This window comes from Girardinichthys multiradiatus, chromosome 19 (genome assembly GCF_021462225.1).
Source record: "Girardinichthys multiradiatus isolate DD_20200921_A chromosome 19, DD_fGirMul_XY1, whole genome shotgun sequence".
NCBI classification, from domain to species: Eukaryota; Metazoa; Chordata; class Actinopteri; order Cyprinodontiformes; family Goodeidae; genus Girardinichthys; species Girardinichthys multiradiatus.
In genome coordinates this window covers 6,288,298-6,303,073 of record NC_061811.1, presented here as the reverse complement: position 1 = coordinate 6,303,073, position 14,776 = coordinate 6,288,298, and the positions used below count along the sequence as shown (strand labels likewise).

At 39.5% G+C, this 14,776-nt stretch overlaps 1 protein-coding gene across 1 annotated transcript; it reads right to left on the bottom strand.

Annotated features, from left to right (window-relative positions):
• Nucleotides 1–9,741: 9,741 nt before the first annotated feature.
• On the bottom strand, nt 9,742–14,734 carry LOC124855987 (tryptophan--tRNA ligase, cytoplasmic). The gene is made up of 11 exons (XM_047346162.1): nt 14,576–14,734; nt 14,183–14,306; nt 13,713–13,929; nt 13,521–13,629; nt 12,013–12,132; nt 11,708–11,890; nt 11,496–11,596; nt 10,919–11,031; nt 10,656–10,829; nt 10,419–10,559; nt 9,742–10,273 (listed from the first exon to the last, which is right to left on the bottom strand). The coding sequence occupies exons 2-11, from the start codon at nt 14,294–14,296 to the stop codon at nt 10,115–10,117; spliced, it is 1,431 nt and encodes a 476-aa protein (XP_047202118.1). The 5' UTR covers nt 14,297–14,306; nt 14,576–14,734; the 3' UTR covers nt 9,742–10,114.
• Between the last annotated feature and the right edge of the window lie 42 nt (nt 14,735–14,776).

Genomic DNA, 14,776 nt, shown 5'->3' with positions numbered 1-14,776 from the left:
TTGTGCAAACAGGGACGGATATTTCACCTTTAAGGCAGCATCATTTTCTGTTTTACCGCAGAAGTATTGCACGTTAATAATCTACAGGATAATTAGAACATCGCTGATAAGTTAAATTGATCCAGTAAGCCAAATAAACTTCATGATATCACAGCCAATGAAATTAAGTATCTCAGCAAAGTGTGATGTTATGGTCTATACAGTCATAGGGAAGGCTCACACCCTCCACTAAGAGGGCATGAAAGGTCATTTCAAAGCATATTGGAAAGAAAAGTTGAGTGGAAGGAAGACGTGTGGCTGAAAAGGAGGCACAATCAAAAAGAATAACCACAGCCTAGGGAGAGGATTATGACGCAAAGCCCATTCAAGAGTTTGACAAAGATACACAAGAAGTGGACAGTGGCTGGAGTCAGAGCTTCAGGAGGCACCACACACACACATACACACACACACATCCAGGAGATGGGATACAACTGTTGCTTTCACTGACATAACCCAGCTCTGAACCACATACATCCAAAGTGTCTTACCTGACCCAAGGAGAAAAAGAACCCGGCCATAGCTCAGAGGTTTAAAGTCCTCTTTTCAGATGATTTTTGGGGGATTCATGCTGTGGTTGGTCTAAATATCCAACCTTTTTTTAATATCCGTGATGCTTTTTTTTTTTTTTACCTCAAGAAGTGGAGATAGTGTTAGTGAACATAAAGACCTTACTTTTACATTAAACTTCATTCCACCCTAAAATACAACCAGATAATTACATTTAGATCAAAAGGTCAATGTTTAAAAAAAACTGAAATGTGTTGCCATAGTTATGTTACTGTCGTTTTACGCTCATCCTTTTGAGGGTCACCATTTTTACAGCATTTTGACCCGTTGAATGAAACTTGTGTTCCAACCCGAGTAAAACAAAGCAACTACATAACAGCTCGCTAAGAATAACATCATGTATTAAGGGGAAAACACTATCCAAACCAGCCACCCCCCCTTGTTAAATCAAAATTAACTGTGATCTGCGATCCCCCACATTTTTTGAAATCTAAGTTTCAAAAATAATCTTACTAGCGTCAACAAGGCTTTCACCGAACCTGTCTGACAACAGGAAGTAGGCTAAAATATCTAAGACGGTAACTCATCTACAGAATTTCAAGAACAGATGGAAAACAAACTATTTGACATCCATCAGTCCATAAAAGGTTACAACACCATTTCTAAGGCTTTGAGACAAAAGTAAACCACAGGGGAACAGCGGAGAACCTTCCCAGGAGCGGCCAACTAACCAGAGTTACTCTAAGGGAGTATCAACAATTCATCCACAACACCTAAAGCTTTCCAGGCCTGACAATAAAAAAGAAAGCAGGTAAAAATGGCCTCCAGGTGAGAGTTCCAAGATCAAAACCACTGCTGACCAAAAAGAACACAAAGGCCATCTTACATTTGCTAGAAAAGATCTTGATCTCAAAGACTTCTGGGAAAATATTCTGTGGACTGATGAGACAGAAGAACGGGCTGGAATGTGTGTCCCGTTACATCTGGTGTAAAACTAAGAGCAGTTCAGAAAAAGAACATCATATCTACAGTCAAACATGGTGGCGTTAGTGGAACGGCCCGGACCTGCCATCTTTTTACTTTTCTGCTAGAATTATCCTCTATTAGGAAATCCTGAGGACCTTCGGCTGTCACCCTAACCTAGCCTCAAGTGCAAATGGGTCATGTACCAGGAGGACAATGATCTGAAGCAGACCAACAAGTCTACCTCTCAAAGGCTGAAAAAAAAAACATCAAATGGAGGGTTTAGGAGTAGACTAGTCAGAGCATGGACTTCAATCTGATCGAGGTACCATTGTGTTACCTTAAACATGCCGTTCATGTCAGGGAACCCTTAAATGTGGCCAAAACTGCTCCAGAGTGATGTGAAAGGCCTAAAACCACTTAACACAAATGCTTGATGGCAGTTGTTTCTCTCCAAAGGTTGACACAACCAGGCTTTAGGAGCAATTACTTTTAAAAAAGGGCCCGGTGGGTTTGGATAGTTTTTTAAAACTTAATCAATGAGACCATCATTAGAAAAAGTGCTTTTGTATTTATTCAATTTGTCTTTGTCTGGTGTTGAAATCTGTTTGATGATCTGAAACATTTAGGTAATCTGCGGGAAATACTTTTAACACCACTGTAATGCACAGCAAGCTATGAAGCAGAGTGGAAAATGTGATCAATTTCTATAGTAAATGTTAAATACGCGCTGACTTATTATCCTAAATTATCCTTTTTATTTTAAATTTGATGTGTCACTGTTTTTTCAACAAAATATAGGTTTGAACCTACGTTAAAAAAATTCTGGCAATGATTATATGCATCCAAACTCAAACCTTATCTTGGTTATTGAACATCGGTATTAAATATTAACCTTGAACCTCAAATGTTATCTTTTTTTTTTTTTTACCATTTGCAAAGAAAGTCCTTTTTTACTTGCAATCCGATATAGTTCACCTGAGCAAGAGACAGACATTATTCAGCAAGGATATCAACTTAAGATCTTAGCCTTCTGACCCTTCTAAAACAGAAACCAGGTTTATTCAAAGTTAGTCACTGGTAGCAAAACAATGTTGAAGTGCCTAACAATCCTTAATAAACCTGGAACATTTTCTAAATGTATTATTTAATTTTGTAAGTTGATTAGAGCTTATAGGAACTATTTATTCAGAATCCCTAACTTGGGGTATATATAAGACGTGACACAGAAGCCGGTTTCGTTTGGCCACAAGGCTGGATGTGGACCCATATTTGTCTTGCCCTCAGCGACAGAAAGGAAAATGGGGATGGAACTGAAAAAATGCTGCAGCACAGTGTACCATGTTGGGGTCACCGAGTCTCCACAACACCCATTAGACTCCATTTAACAGCCAAAACCTTTCATGGAGGCATGACATAAAAGTAAGCATGAGGTCAGATGAGACCAAGATGGAGCTTTTCAGCAACAAACACTCTAGGCGGGTTTAGTGTGAAACACAGGATGAAAATGTGGAGAAAAAAAAGCACCTCATGCCTATTGTTAGCTGTGGTGGATGATCTGTGATGCTGTGGGCCTGTTTCTCTTCCAAAAACCCTGTAAACATAGTTTGACTGCCTGGCATCATAACGTTTTTGAAATACCAGGAAAATATAAAAAATAGCAGCAGGTCTCTGCCAGCCAACTGAAAATGAGCGGTTGTCGGGTCTTTTAGCAGAATAATGAGCCATAATATATGGCCAAATCAACAGAAATGATCAAGCAGACATAAAATGAACCTCCTTTCATGGACATATCAGTCCCCAGACCTGAATCCTATAGAAGATCTTAAGAGCTGAAGAGAAGTGAGCTTAAAGAAAGATACAAAACTCGGGGGGGTTTATGAAATGCTGTTGGGAGACAAACTGATGTCCAACCTACTGGTCATAGATGGTTGTTTAAAGTATCTACATTGAGGAGGAAATAATTGTGCAACCAGTGATTTTGTTAAGAACAATTTCCTAACATGGAAAATTCCCCTTTGCATACATGTACAAAAAGGTTGGATTTTCTACATTTTTTCAGTGTGAGATCGGAGTATTTATTCTGTAGTTATGTTACAAATCTTTTATATTATGGACAATTATTTTATATAGCATTATAAAAATTACGTATGCAGCTTAATTTCACTCATTTTACAAGAGTTTTCCCAACATCCAACGAGATACTGCTCCTCATCTGTCTGGACCTGTATAATAAATCTGTTTTACTTAATCCTTTATTTTATAGGAACCCATTTGCTTCTAATCACAACGATCAGTTTCTTGTTTCTGCCAAACCTCACATCAGCACTGGAGTAACTTCAGTCTGGGTTTGATGGCTGCAGATAAAGATGAAGAAAGGTCTGTGAGAGTTCCAAGATCAAAACCACTGCTGACCAAAAAGAACACAAAGGCCATCTTACATTTGCTAGAAAAGATCTTGATCTCAAAGACTTCTGGGAAAATATTCTGTGGACTGATGAGACAGAAGAACGGGCTGGAATGTGTGTCCCGTTACATCTGGTGTAAAACTAAGAGCAGTTCAGAAAAAGAACATCATATCTACAGTCAAACATGGTGGCGTTAGTGGAACGGCCCGGACCTGCCATCTTTTTACTTTTCTGCTAGAATTATCCTCTATTAGGAAATCCTGAGGACCTTCGGCTGTCACCCTAACCTAGCCTCAAGTGCAAATGGGTCATGTACCAGGAGGACAATGATCTGAAGCAGACCAACAAGTCTACCTCTCAAAGGCTGAAAAAAAAAACATCAAATGGAGGGTTTAGGAGTAGACTAGTCAGAGCATGGACTTCAATCTGATCGAGGTACCATTGTGTTACCTTAAACATGCCGTTCATGTCAGGGAACCCTTAAATGTGGCCAAAACTGCTCCAGAGTGATGTGAAAGGCCTAAAACCACTTAACACAAATGCTTGATGGCAGTTGTTTCTCTCCAAAGGTTGACACAACCAGGCTTTAGGAGCAATTACTTTTAAAAAAGGGCCCGGTGGGTTTGGATAGTTTTTTAAAACTTAATCAATGAGACCATCATTAGAAAAAGTGCTTTTGTATTTATTCAATTTGTCTTTGTCTGGTGTTGAAATCTGTTTGATGATCTGAAACATTTAGGTAATCTGCGGGAAATACTTTTAACACCACTGTAATGCACAGCAAGCTATGAAGCAGAGTGGAAAATGTGATCAATTTCTATAGTAAATGTTAAATACGCGCTGACTTATTATCCTAAATTATCCTTTTTATTTTAAATTTGATGTGTCACTGTTTTTTCAACAAAATATAGGTTTGAACCTACGTTAAAAAAATTCTGGCAATGATTATATGCATCCAAACTCAAACCTTATCTTGGTTATTGAACATCGGTATTAAATATTAACCTTGAACCTCAAATGTTATCTTTTTTTTTTTTTTACCATTTGCAAAGAAAGTCCTTTTTTACTTGCAATCCGATATAGTTCACCTGAGCAAGAGACAGACATTATTCAGCAAGGATATCAACTTAAGATCTTAGCCTTCTGACCCTTCTAAAACAGAAACCAGGTTTATTCAAAGTTAGTCACTGGTAGCAAAACAATGTTGAAGTGCCTAACAATCCTTAATAAACCTGGAACATTTTCTAAATGTATTATTTAATTTTGTAAGTTGATTAGAGCTTATAGGAACTATTTATTCAGAATCCCTAACTTGGGGTATATATAAGACGTGACACAGAAGCCGGTTTCGTTTGGCCACAAGGCTGGATGTGGACCCATATTTGTCTTGCCCTCAGCGACAGAAAGGAAAATGGGGATGGAACTGAAAAAATGCTGCAGCACAGTGTACCATGTTGGGGTCACCGAGTCTCCACAACACCCATTAGACTCCATTTAACAGCCAAAGCCTTTCATGGAGGCATGACATAAAAGTAAGCATGAGGTCAGATGAGACCAAGATGGAGCTTTTCAGCAACAAACACTCTAGGCGGGTTTAGTGTGAAACACAGGATGAAAATGTGGAGAAAAAAAAGCACCTCATGCCTATTGTTAGCTGTGGTGGATGATCTGTGATGCTGTGGGCCTGTTTCTCTTCCAAAAACCCTGTAAACATAGTTTGACTGCCTGGCATCATAACGTTTTTGAAATACCAGGAAAATATAAAAAATAGCAGCAGGTCTCTGCCAGCCAACTGAAAATGAGCGGTTGTCGGGTCTTTTAGCAGAATAATGAGCCATAATATATGGCCAAATCAACAGAAATGATCAAGCAGACATAAAATGAACCTCCTTTCATGGACATATCAGTCCCCAGACCTGAATCCTATAGAAGATCTTAAGAGCTGAAGAGAAGTGAGCTTAAAGAAAGATACAAAACTCGGGGGGGTTTATGAAATGCTGTTGGGAGACAAACTGATGTCCAACCTACTGGTCATAGATGGTTGTTTAAAGTATCTACATTGAGGAGGAAATAATTGTGCAACCAGTGATTTTGTTAAGAACAATTTCCTAACATGGAAAATTCCCCTTTGCATACATGTACAAAAAAGGTTGGATTTTCTACATTTTTTCAGTGTGAGATCGGAGTATTTATTCTGTAGTTATGTTACAAATCTTTTATATTATGGACAATTATTTTATATAGCATTATAAAAATTACGTATGCAGCTTAATTTCACTCATTTTACAAGAGTTTTCCCAACATCCAACGAGATACTGCTCCTCATCTGTCTGGACCTGTATAATAAATCTGTTTTACTTAATCCTTTATTTTATAGGAACCCATTTGCTTCTAATCACAACGATCAGTTTCTTGTTTCTGCCAAACCTCACATCAGCACTGGAGTAACTTCAGTCTGGGTTTGATGGCTGCAGATAAAGATGAAGAAAGGTCTGTGAGAGTTCCAAGATCAAAACCACTGCTGACCAAAAAGAACACAAAGGCCATCTTACATTTGCTAGAAAAGATCTTGATCTCAAAGACTTCTGGGAAAATATTCTGTGGACTGATGAGACAGAAGAACGGGCTGGAATGTGTGTCCCGTTACATCTGGTGTAAAACTAAGAGCAGTTCAGAAAAAGAACATCATATCTACAGTCAAACATGGTGGCGTTAGTGGAACGGCCCGGACCTGCCATCTTTTTACTTTTCTGCTAGAATTATCCTCTATTAGGAAATCCTGAGGACCTTCGGCTGTCACCCTAACCTAGCCTCAAGTGCAAATGGGTCATGTACCAGGAGGACAATGATCTGAAGCAGACCAACAAGTCTACCTCTCAAAGGCTGAAAAAAAAAACATCAAATGGAGGGTTTAGGAGTAGACTAGTCAGAGCATGGACTTCAATCTGATCGAGGTACCATTGTGTTACCTTAAACATGCCGTTCATGTCAGGGAACCCTTAAATGTGGCCAAAACTGCTCCAGAGTGATGTGAAAGGCCTAAAACCACTTAACACAAATGCTTGATGGCAGTTGTTTCTCTCCAAAGGTTGACACAACCAGGCTTTAGGAGCAATTACTTTTAAAAAAGGGCCCGGTGGGTTTGGATAGTTTTTTAAAACTTAATCAATGAGACCATCATTAGAAAAAGTGCTTTTGTATTTATTCAATTTGTCTTTGTCTGGTGTTGAAATCTGTTTGATGATCTGAAACATTTAGGTAATCTGTGGGAAATACTTTTAACACCACTGTAATGCACAGCAAGCTATGAAGCAGAGTGGAAAATGTGATCAATTTCTATCGTAAATGTTAAATACGCGCTGACTTATTATCCTAAATTATCCTTTTTATTTTTAATTTGATGTGTCACTGTTTTTTAAACAAAATATAGGTTTGAACCTACGTTAAAAAAATTCTGGCAATGATTATATGCATCCAAACTCAAACCTTATCTTGGTTATTGAACATCGGTATTAAATATTAACCTTGAACCTCAAATGTTATCTTTTTTTTTTTTTTACCATTTGCAAAGAAAGTCCTTTTTTACTTGCAATCCGATATAGTTCACCTGAGCAAGAGACAGACATTATTCAGCAAGGATATCAACTTAAGATCTTAGCCTTCTGACCCTTCTAAAACAGAAACCAGGTTTATTCAAAGTTAGTCACTGGTAGCAAAACAATGTTGAAGTGCCTAACAATCCTTAATAAACCTGGAGCATTTTCTAAATGTATTATTTAATTTTGTAAGTTGATTAGAGCTTATAGGAACTATTTATTCAGAATCCCTAACTTGGGGTATATATAAGACGTGACACAGAAGCCGGTTTCGTTTGGCCACAAGGCTGGATGTGGACCCATATTTGTCTTGCCCTCAGCGACAGAAAGGAAAATGGGGATGGAACTGAAAAAATGCTGCAGCACAGTGTACCATGTTGGGGTCACCGAGTCTCCACAACACCCATTAGACTCCATTTAACAGCCAAAACCTTTCATGGAGGCATGACATAAAAGTAAGCATGAGGTCAGATGAGACCAAGATGGAGCTTTTCAGCAACAAACACTCTAGGCGGGTTTAGTGTGAAACACAGGATGAAAATGTGGAGAAAAAAAAGCACCTCATGCCTATTGTTAGCTGTGGTGGATGATCTGTGATGCTGTGGGCCTGTTTCTCTTCCAAAAACCCTGTAAACATAGTTTGACTGCCTGGCATCATAACGTTTTTGAAATACCAGAAAAATATAAAAAATAGCAGCAGGTCTCTGCCAGCCAACTGAAAATGAGCGGTTGTCGGGTCTTTTAGCAGAATAATGAGCCATAATATATGGCCAAATCAACAGAAATGATCAAGCAGACATAAAATGAACCTCCTTTCATGGACATATCAGTCCCCAGACCTGAATCCTATAGAAGATCTTAAGAGCTGAAGAGAAGTGAGCTTAAAGAAAGATACAAAACTCGGGGGGGTTTATGAAATGCTGTTGGGAGACAAACTGATGTCCAACCTACTGGTCATAGATGGTTGTTTAAAGTATCTACATTGAGGAGGAAATAATTGTGCAACCAGTGATTTTGTTAAGAACAATTTCCTAACATGGAAAATTCCCCTTTGCATACATGTACAAAAAAGGTTGGATTTTCTACATTTTTTCAGTGTGAGATCGGAGTATTTATTCTGTAGTTATGTTACAAATCTTTTATATTATGGACAATTATTTTATATAGCATTATAAAAATTACGTATGCAGCTTAATTTCACTCATTTTACAAGAGTTTTCCCAACATCCAACGAGATACTGCTCCTCATCTGTCTGGACCTGTATAATAAATCTGTTTTACTTAATCCTTTATTTTATAGGAACCCATTTGCTTCTAATCACAACGATCAGTTTCTTGTTTCTGCCAAACCTCACATCAGCACTGGAGTAACTTCAGTCTGGGTTTGATGGCTGCAGATAAAGATGAAGAAAGGTCTGTGCCTTGTTCCATGCTGTGATGGATTTGAATGCCATCAGTTCTTCAGATGTGTGCAGGCATTGCACTGTTGTTCAGAAGTTTATATACATTCATCATGGGCATAGACGTAATTAATTTGTTTTTTGAATGTTTTTCTTTTTTTTTCTAGGATGGGATAATCATATAATTTATAACTGAAAGGAGTTTTAAAAACAAGAATTAGCTGCACAAGTTTTAATTCAGGGCAATTTTCTTACCAGAAGCCTCTGCCACATGCAGGAGATGACAAGAAAGTCCACAACAACCGATGAGACGGCCTTCTGATGGATAACTGCAGCCTTTTGAGATTAGGATGAACCATGGAGGACAGAGGACCCAGAAAGAGTTAAGCTGTGGGGCCACAATAACATTAAGTGTGTTCAAAGTGAGGTGTTCAAACCCAAGAACATGATGCCAACAGTCAAGCATAGTGGTGGTAGGATTATGCCGTACTGATTTATGGACTACCACCACTCCACCTCTGGTACATGGTGGTGGAGGATTGCACAAAGTGGATGGAATAAGGAAGGATATTTCTTATAGACGGTAAAACGTTGACACAGCTGAGTGTTCCAACAGGGAAATAATCCCAAACACAAGGCGAAACTGGGTTTGAAATGGATAAAGCGGGCCAACAATAAGCTTTTGGAAAGGCCCAAACCTTTCTCACTTGAATTGTTTTGGGCTTAACCAGCAAATTTATATGAAGCAGCCATTTCTTCCAGGAATTTTAGGTTGTGAGTATAATATTGAGACTTTTAGGATTAGAGAGAATGCGTTTTGAATTATAAATTTTGCAACCAGTTCTATTTTTTATTCATTTAAGTTTTGTGCTGTATGGAAATTACTCTCTGAAAAAAGAAAATGCTTCATTAAAAGTTCAAAATGTGAACAATATTCTTCACTGTTTTGTTTTTGGAATGAGGGCATAAATATGAATATTGCTGTAGATGTGGATGCAGCCTCTGAGAATACATGCCTTTTACTTTCACTTCTGAAAGAGCTGCAGCTGGGCAACACATTATGGACACAAATCAGCAGTGCCATGCTTATTCTGACATGGAGAAGAACACAATCCTTTCAATGTTTCCTCCCATTATCGATTACTTTAAATGGAAAAAGCTTAACGCCATGAACATGGATCTGTGATGCTCCAGTGAGCTACAATTTAAAATTTAAAGGCCTGGGTGTCATGAATTGCTTCACTATTTCGTCTGTGACTTGTTTGCGTCTCTCTTGATGCTGGGCAATCATCGGCTGCAGAGTCTCAATCAATATCTTCTTCAGTTCGCCTGTTAGGAGAGCTCCACTCGTGTAGTCCTGAGAAAAGACAACATTAAATCAGCGGGATGAGATGGGAGGGGCATAAAGGACGGAGGATAAAAAGGAGAATCAGAGAGCAGAGATGGATAACAGAAGGAAAACAACTGATCAAATCTGGTCGGCTGTCCATTTTCTTCCTCACCTGTCTGATTTTCTCCAAATGTTCGTCATCCTCAAGGAAGAAAGTCAAATACATGAATGAGACATCTACATCTGCGTTCCCTCCATACTTCCTGTGCTCTTCCACTGTGTCCTTCCCTCCCGAAAATGCATGTTTGTTAATCTGTGAGGAATGATCAGAGGTGAGGGAAGTCTGCCAAAAGGCAACATAAAGTTTTTAAATGATGTCTCCAGCAGGAGACTAATGTGATTAAAGCACCTTGTTCTTGATCTGCTTCGGTGTGTCAGTGAGAAATATGGAGGAGTTGGCATCGCTGGCGCTCATCTTTGTCTGCGCCCCCTGCAGGGCAGGGAAGAAGGTGGAGTGAAGCAGGGCTGGTTTCGGATAACCGATCCTCGGAGCCACATCGCGGGTCATCCTGAAGTAGGGGTCCTGTGTAAGCCACAGAAAAACAGAAAGGATTAGTTTACTTTGAACAATGAATAGATTTGTCTATCGCTTACACATTGTGTGGTCCTGACCTGATCAATGGCACAAGGAATGAGACACTGTATGTCTTTTCTGCTTCCGAAGATGTGAGGGAAAGAGTTACTGAAGGACGGTGCAGCCTGGATGGCTGGGAAACTGATCTTTCCTAAATGGAGAATTAAAGGTTAGAATACTCATAGTGCTGTTCAAAAGTATGACTTGGAAGGAAAATGTGAAAAATCTGAAAGACTCTTTACAGTTTTAAACATATAGAGACTGCAATCTATGTTCTTTACAAAATAAATTGATCTCAGTCAGAATGGATGGACAGCGCCTGTAAATATCCATTTTCAAGTGTTGCCACAGATTCTCAGTTATATTAAGGTCTGGACTTTGACTAGGCCATTCCATTGCAGCTCTGTCTGTATGTTTAGGGATGTTTTTTCCTGTTTGAAAGCAAACCTTTTCACCAGTTTGCCCATTTAGCTCCATCCATCTTCCAATGATGTCTGATCAGCTGCAGAGATGTGGATCTCTGCAGCTCCTCCAGAGCTAATCTGATTAATGCTTTTATTGCCCAGGATCAGTTTGGGTAGGTTTGCAAAGGTTTCAGTGTTTTCTGTCACTTACCGATGCAATCGCTGTCCGTGAAACCAAAAATGCCTTTAACCTGGTTAAACGTCACATGCTTCTGGATCTTCACCACATTTCGGTAGAACTCAGGGGAGGCACTGTGGAACGGAAATTAAAATAGAAACACTGGAAAACAAACAATGCTATAAGTTGCTCTATTCTGACAACACTTTTATTCCTTTAGTGTGTATTCTCCAGTCTGGTTTTACCCCATGTAGTCGAGGTCAGAGAAGATAAAGGTCTTGTCGAGGTCAAAGCCGCAGGCGATTATGTCCTTGGCATTTTCAACAGCAAAGCGGTGGCATTCTTCAACAGTCAGATCCTTCCACAAGTACTTCTCGTCATCAGTCAGCTGGATCACCAGGGGGATGTCGAACAAGTCCTGAAGCCATCTAAATGTGAAGGAATTTGGTGCAATTTACTTCATTGTGAAAACATTTCTGGTGACATTTTTACAAAATGAAATCTACTGTGTAATGGTGATGAATTTAGGCATATTACAGAAAGAACTCACTTAGTGAAGATAAAAGGGATGAGGTGACCAACGTGCATGGCCTCTGAGGACGGACCTCTGCCAGTGTACAGGTAGAAGGACTTGTGCTTCTCATACGCATCAAGTACCTGATGCATATCTCTGCAGAGGCATGGGAGAGACATGAAGTTTATTCCTCCATGAACACTTACATAGATATAGTCTGTGAAATAATTAATACCACTTTTAACTGTTACAGTCTTTGCATGAGTATGTATTAAACTGTTTTTACACTGATACAGAAACATTATCTTACTGTGATTTTATATGAACAAAGTAGCGCAAAACCGAAAGGTGGAAGGAAAGTAAAAAAAACAGTTTTCAAACGTTTTTACACAAAGCAATATTTGAAAAGTGCGTCAGGCATTTATTCAACCTTCTTTATTTCACTGGAGAAATTTAAAGCAGAGTTAGGATCTAAAACAGTATCCCAAACTTTGAACATCTCACAGAGCTCTGTTCAATCCATCATCTGAACATGGAGAGAGGATGGATCAAGACATGGACCTCCACCTCAACTGACAGGCTGGGCAAGGAGATCAAGAGGCTCATGGTGCCTATGGAGGAGTTGCACGAATATTCATAGGATTATTAGGGTTATTGGTCATGCACTCCACAATATGTTCTTAATGAAAGACAGGCAAGAGGAAAGCTGTCATTGAAGAAAAGCCACATTAAGCCATCTTTAAGTTTGTCACAAGACAAGTAGGGGACACAGAAAACATGTGGAAGAAGGTGACTTGCTAAGATGAAATCAAAAATGTACTTTCTGCCTCTCATGCAAAACGCTATTTATTGGAAATCTAATAATGTCCTTCACCCAAAACACACCCACAACATGGTGAGACATGGTGGTGGCAGCATCATGATGGTACCAGTTGAGGTCAAGCTGCTTTTCTTCAGCAGGGACAGGGAAGCTGGTCAGAGTTCATGGGAAGATGGATGGAGCTAAATACTGGAAGAAAACCTGTTAAAGGCTGTAAATAACTTGAGATCGGGGAAGAGGTTCACCTACAGCCAGAGCTACAACAGAATCAAAGCATATTCATGTTTTAGAATGGCCCAGTCAAGGTCCACCTCTAACTCCAATTGAGAATTTGTGATGAGACTTGAAAACTGATGTTTACAGATATTCTTCATCCAATCTGACTGAGCTATTTCGCAAAAGAATAGTGAAAAGATTCTCTAAACTGGCAGAGACACACCCTAAAAGATCTGCAGCTGTAACTGCAGTGAAAGATGGTAACACAAACACAAAGTATTGTCACAAAGGGGTTGAATACAATTGCACATCAATTCTTTCAGATTTTTATTTGCTAAAGATGTGGAAAACATGTAATGATTTCCTTCCACTTCACAACTATGCACTACTTTATGCTGGTTTGTCACTGAAAATCCCAGTGAAATACTACACATGGAAATCTGCTGTACTGCTATGATTTATGGAACAGTTATTCATTGCAGGTTAGTAAATGTGGAAGATGAAAAACCTGTGTGAGAAGAAAACTCCTCTTCGTAGAAAGCGATGGGGTTTCTGTCCACACACTCTCTCTATTCTATCCACCAGCTCCTTGTCGATCTTACTGCTCCCAAACCTCACTAGAAAAAGAGAAAACAATCTTTATCCATCCATCAGGGTGAATTACCCCTCCGATCACACTTAAAGCTCACTGGACTCTTACCTATTAATTTGTCATAATCAACTCCATTGGCGTTGGTGGTTGAAACGTTCCATGGATCCACTGTGTCCTCCTCACCGGCACCATCTGCTGCCGGCCCATTGTTCGGTGCACCCACGTTGTCCGAGGGCGGGCATCCTGCTTTGTAATCCTGACCAGTCATCTGTTTGTAGTCCATTTTCAGCATCAGCAGCAGCTGGACGGCAGCATCAACTTCAGCCTGTAGAACCATGACACTGATGTTAAAACAACACGCATGTTTAAGCTCAACAAGAATTAAAAGATCCAGTCAGCTAAACTGACTTTATAGCATTAGTGAGCAGAGCTAAGATGCTTTTTTACATTTTTGCTGTCTCCAAAAAACAGAGATAAGTAATCTGTATAAAATGCTCTGATGACAACTCTTTGGAAATGTTGGAAACATACCTATGAATAAGGGTGGACATCTCCATCTGAGCTATGAAGTCACTTACCTTCTCAGCTTTGGCTGACTTCAGGGACCTCACTTTCCCCCCCTGCGCACTGAGTCTCTCATAAAGCTCCATAGGAGTGCTGGCTCCTTCCGCGACTCCTTGGCAGTCTGTCATGTCCTTCACCCTGACAGAAAATAAATGAAACAGTCACATCAAATAGAGTTCTGTCTATAAATAGAAAAGCCGACCGATTGAAAGCTCTAACAGCACCACAGAAGCCTCCCATATGGGAGCATTTAGAGCAGGCTTGGTAAATCTGGCTAATCGTTGCGGATATTAAAATTAATAAATCTACGACTGCTGTCCCATAACCAACATAACTACTGGACTAAAACCGGGTAATGTCACAGCGAAACAAATGTCAGGTTATTTTGGCTTTTGTTTCTTTCATACCGTTAAGCTGACTGCTCTCTCATTCAACTTGCATCAGCCTGTAAAGAACCGTTGTCCGGAACTAATTCTTCCCTCCTCATACACACGGCGTTCAAAGGTTCCGAACATCACAAATCCACACAAAGCCAGGAAACACTATTTAATTATTTAATTCGCATAAATGTTTTCACGAGAATAAAGCCGATTAACATGAACAGCGTC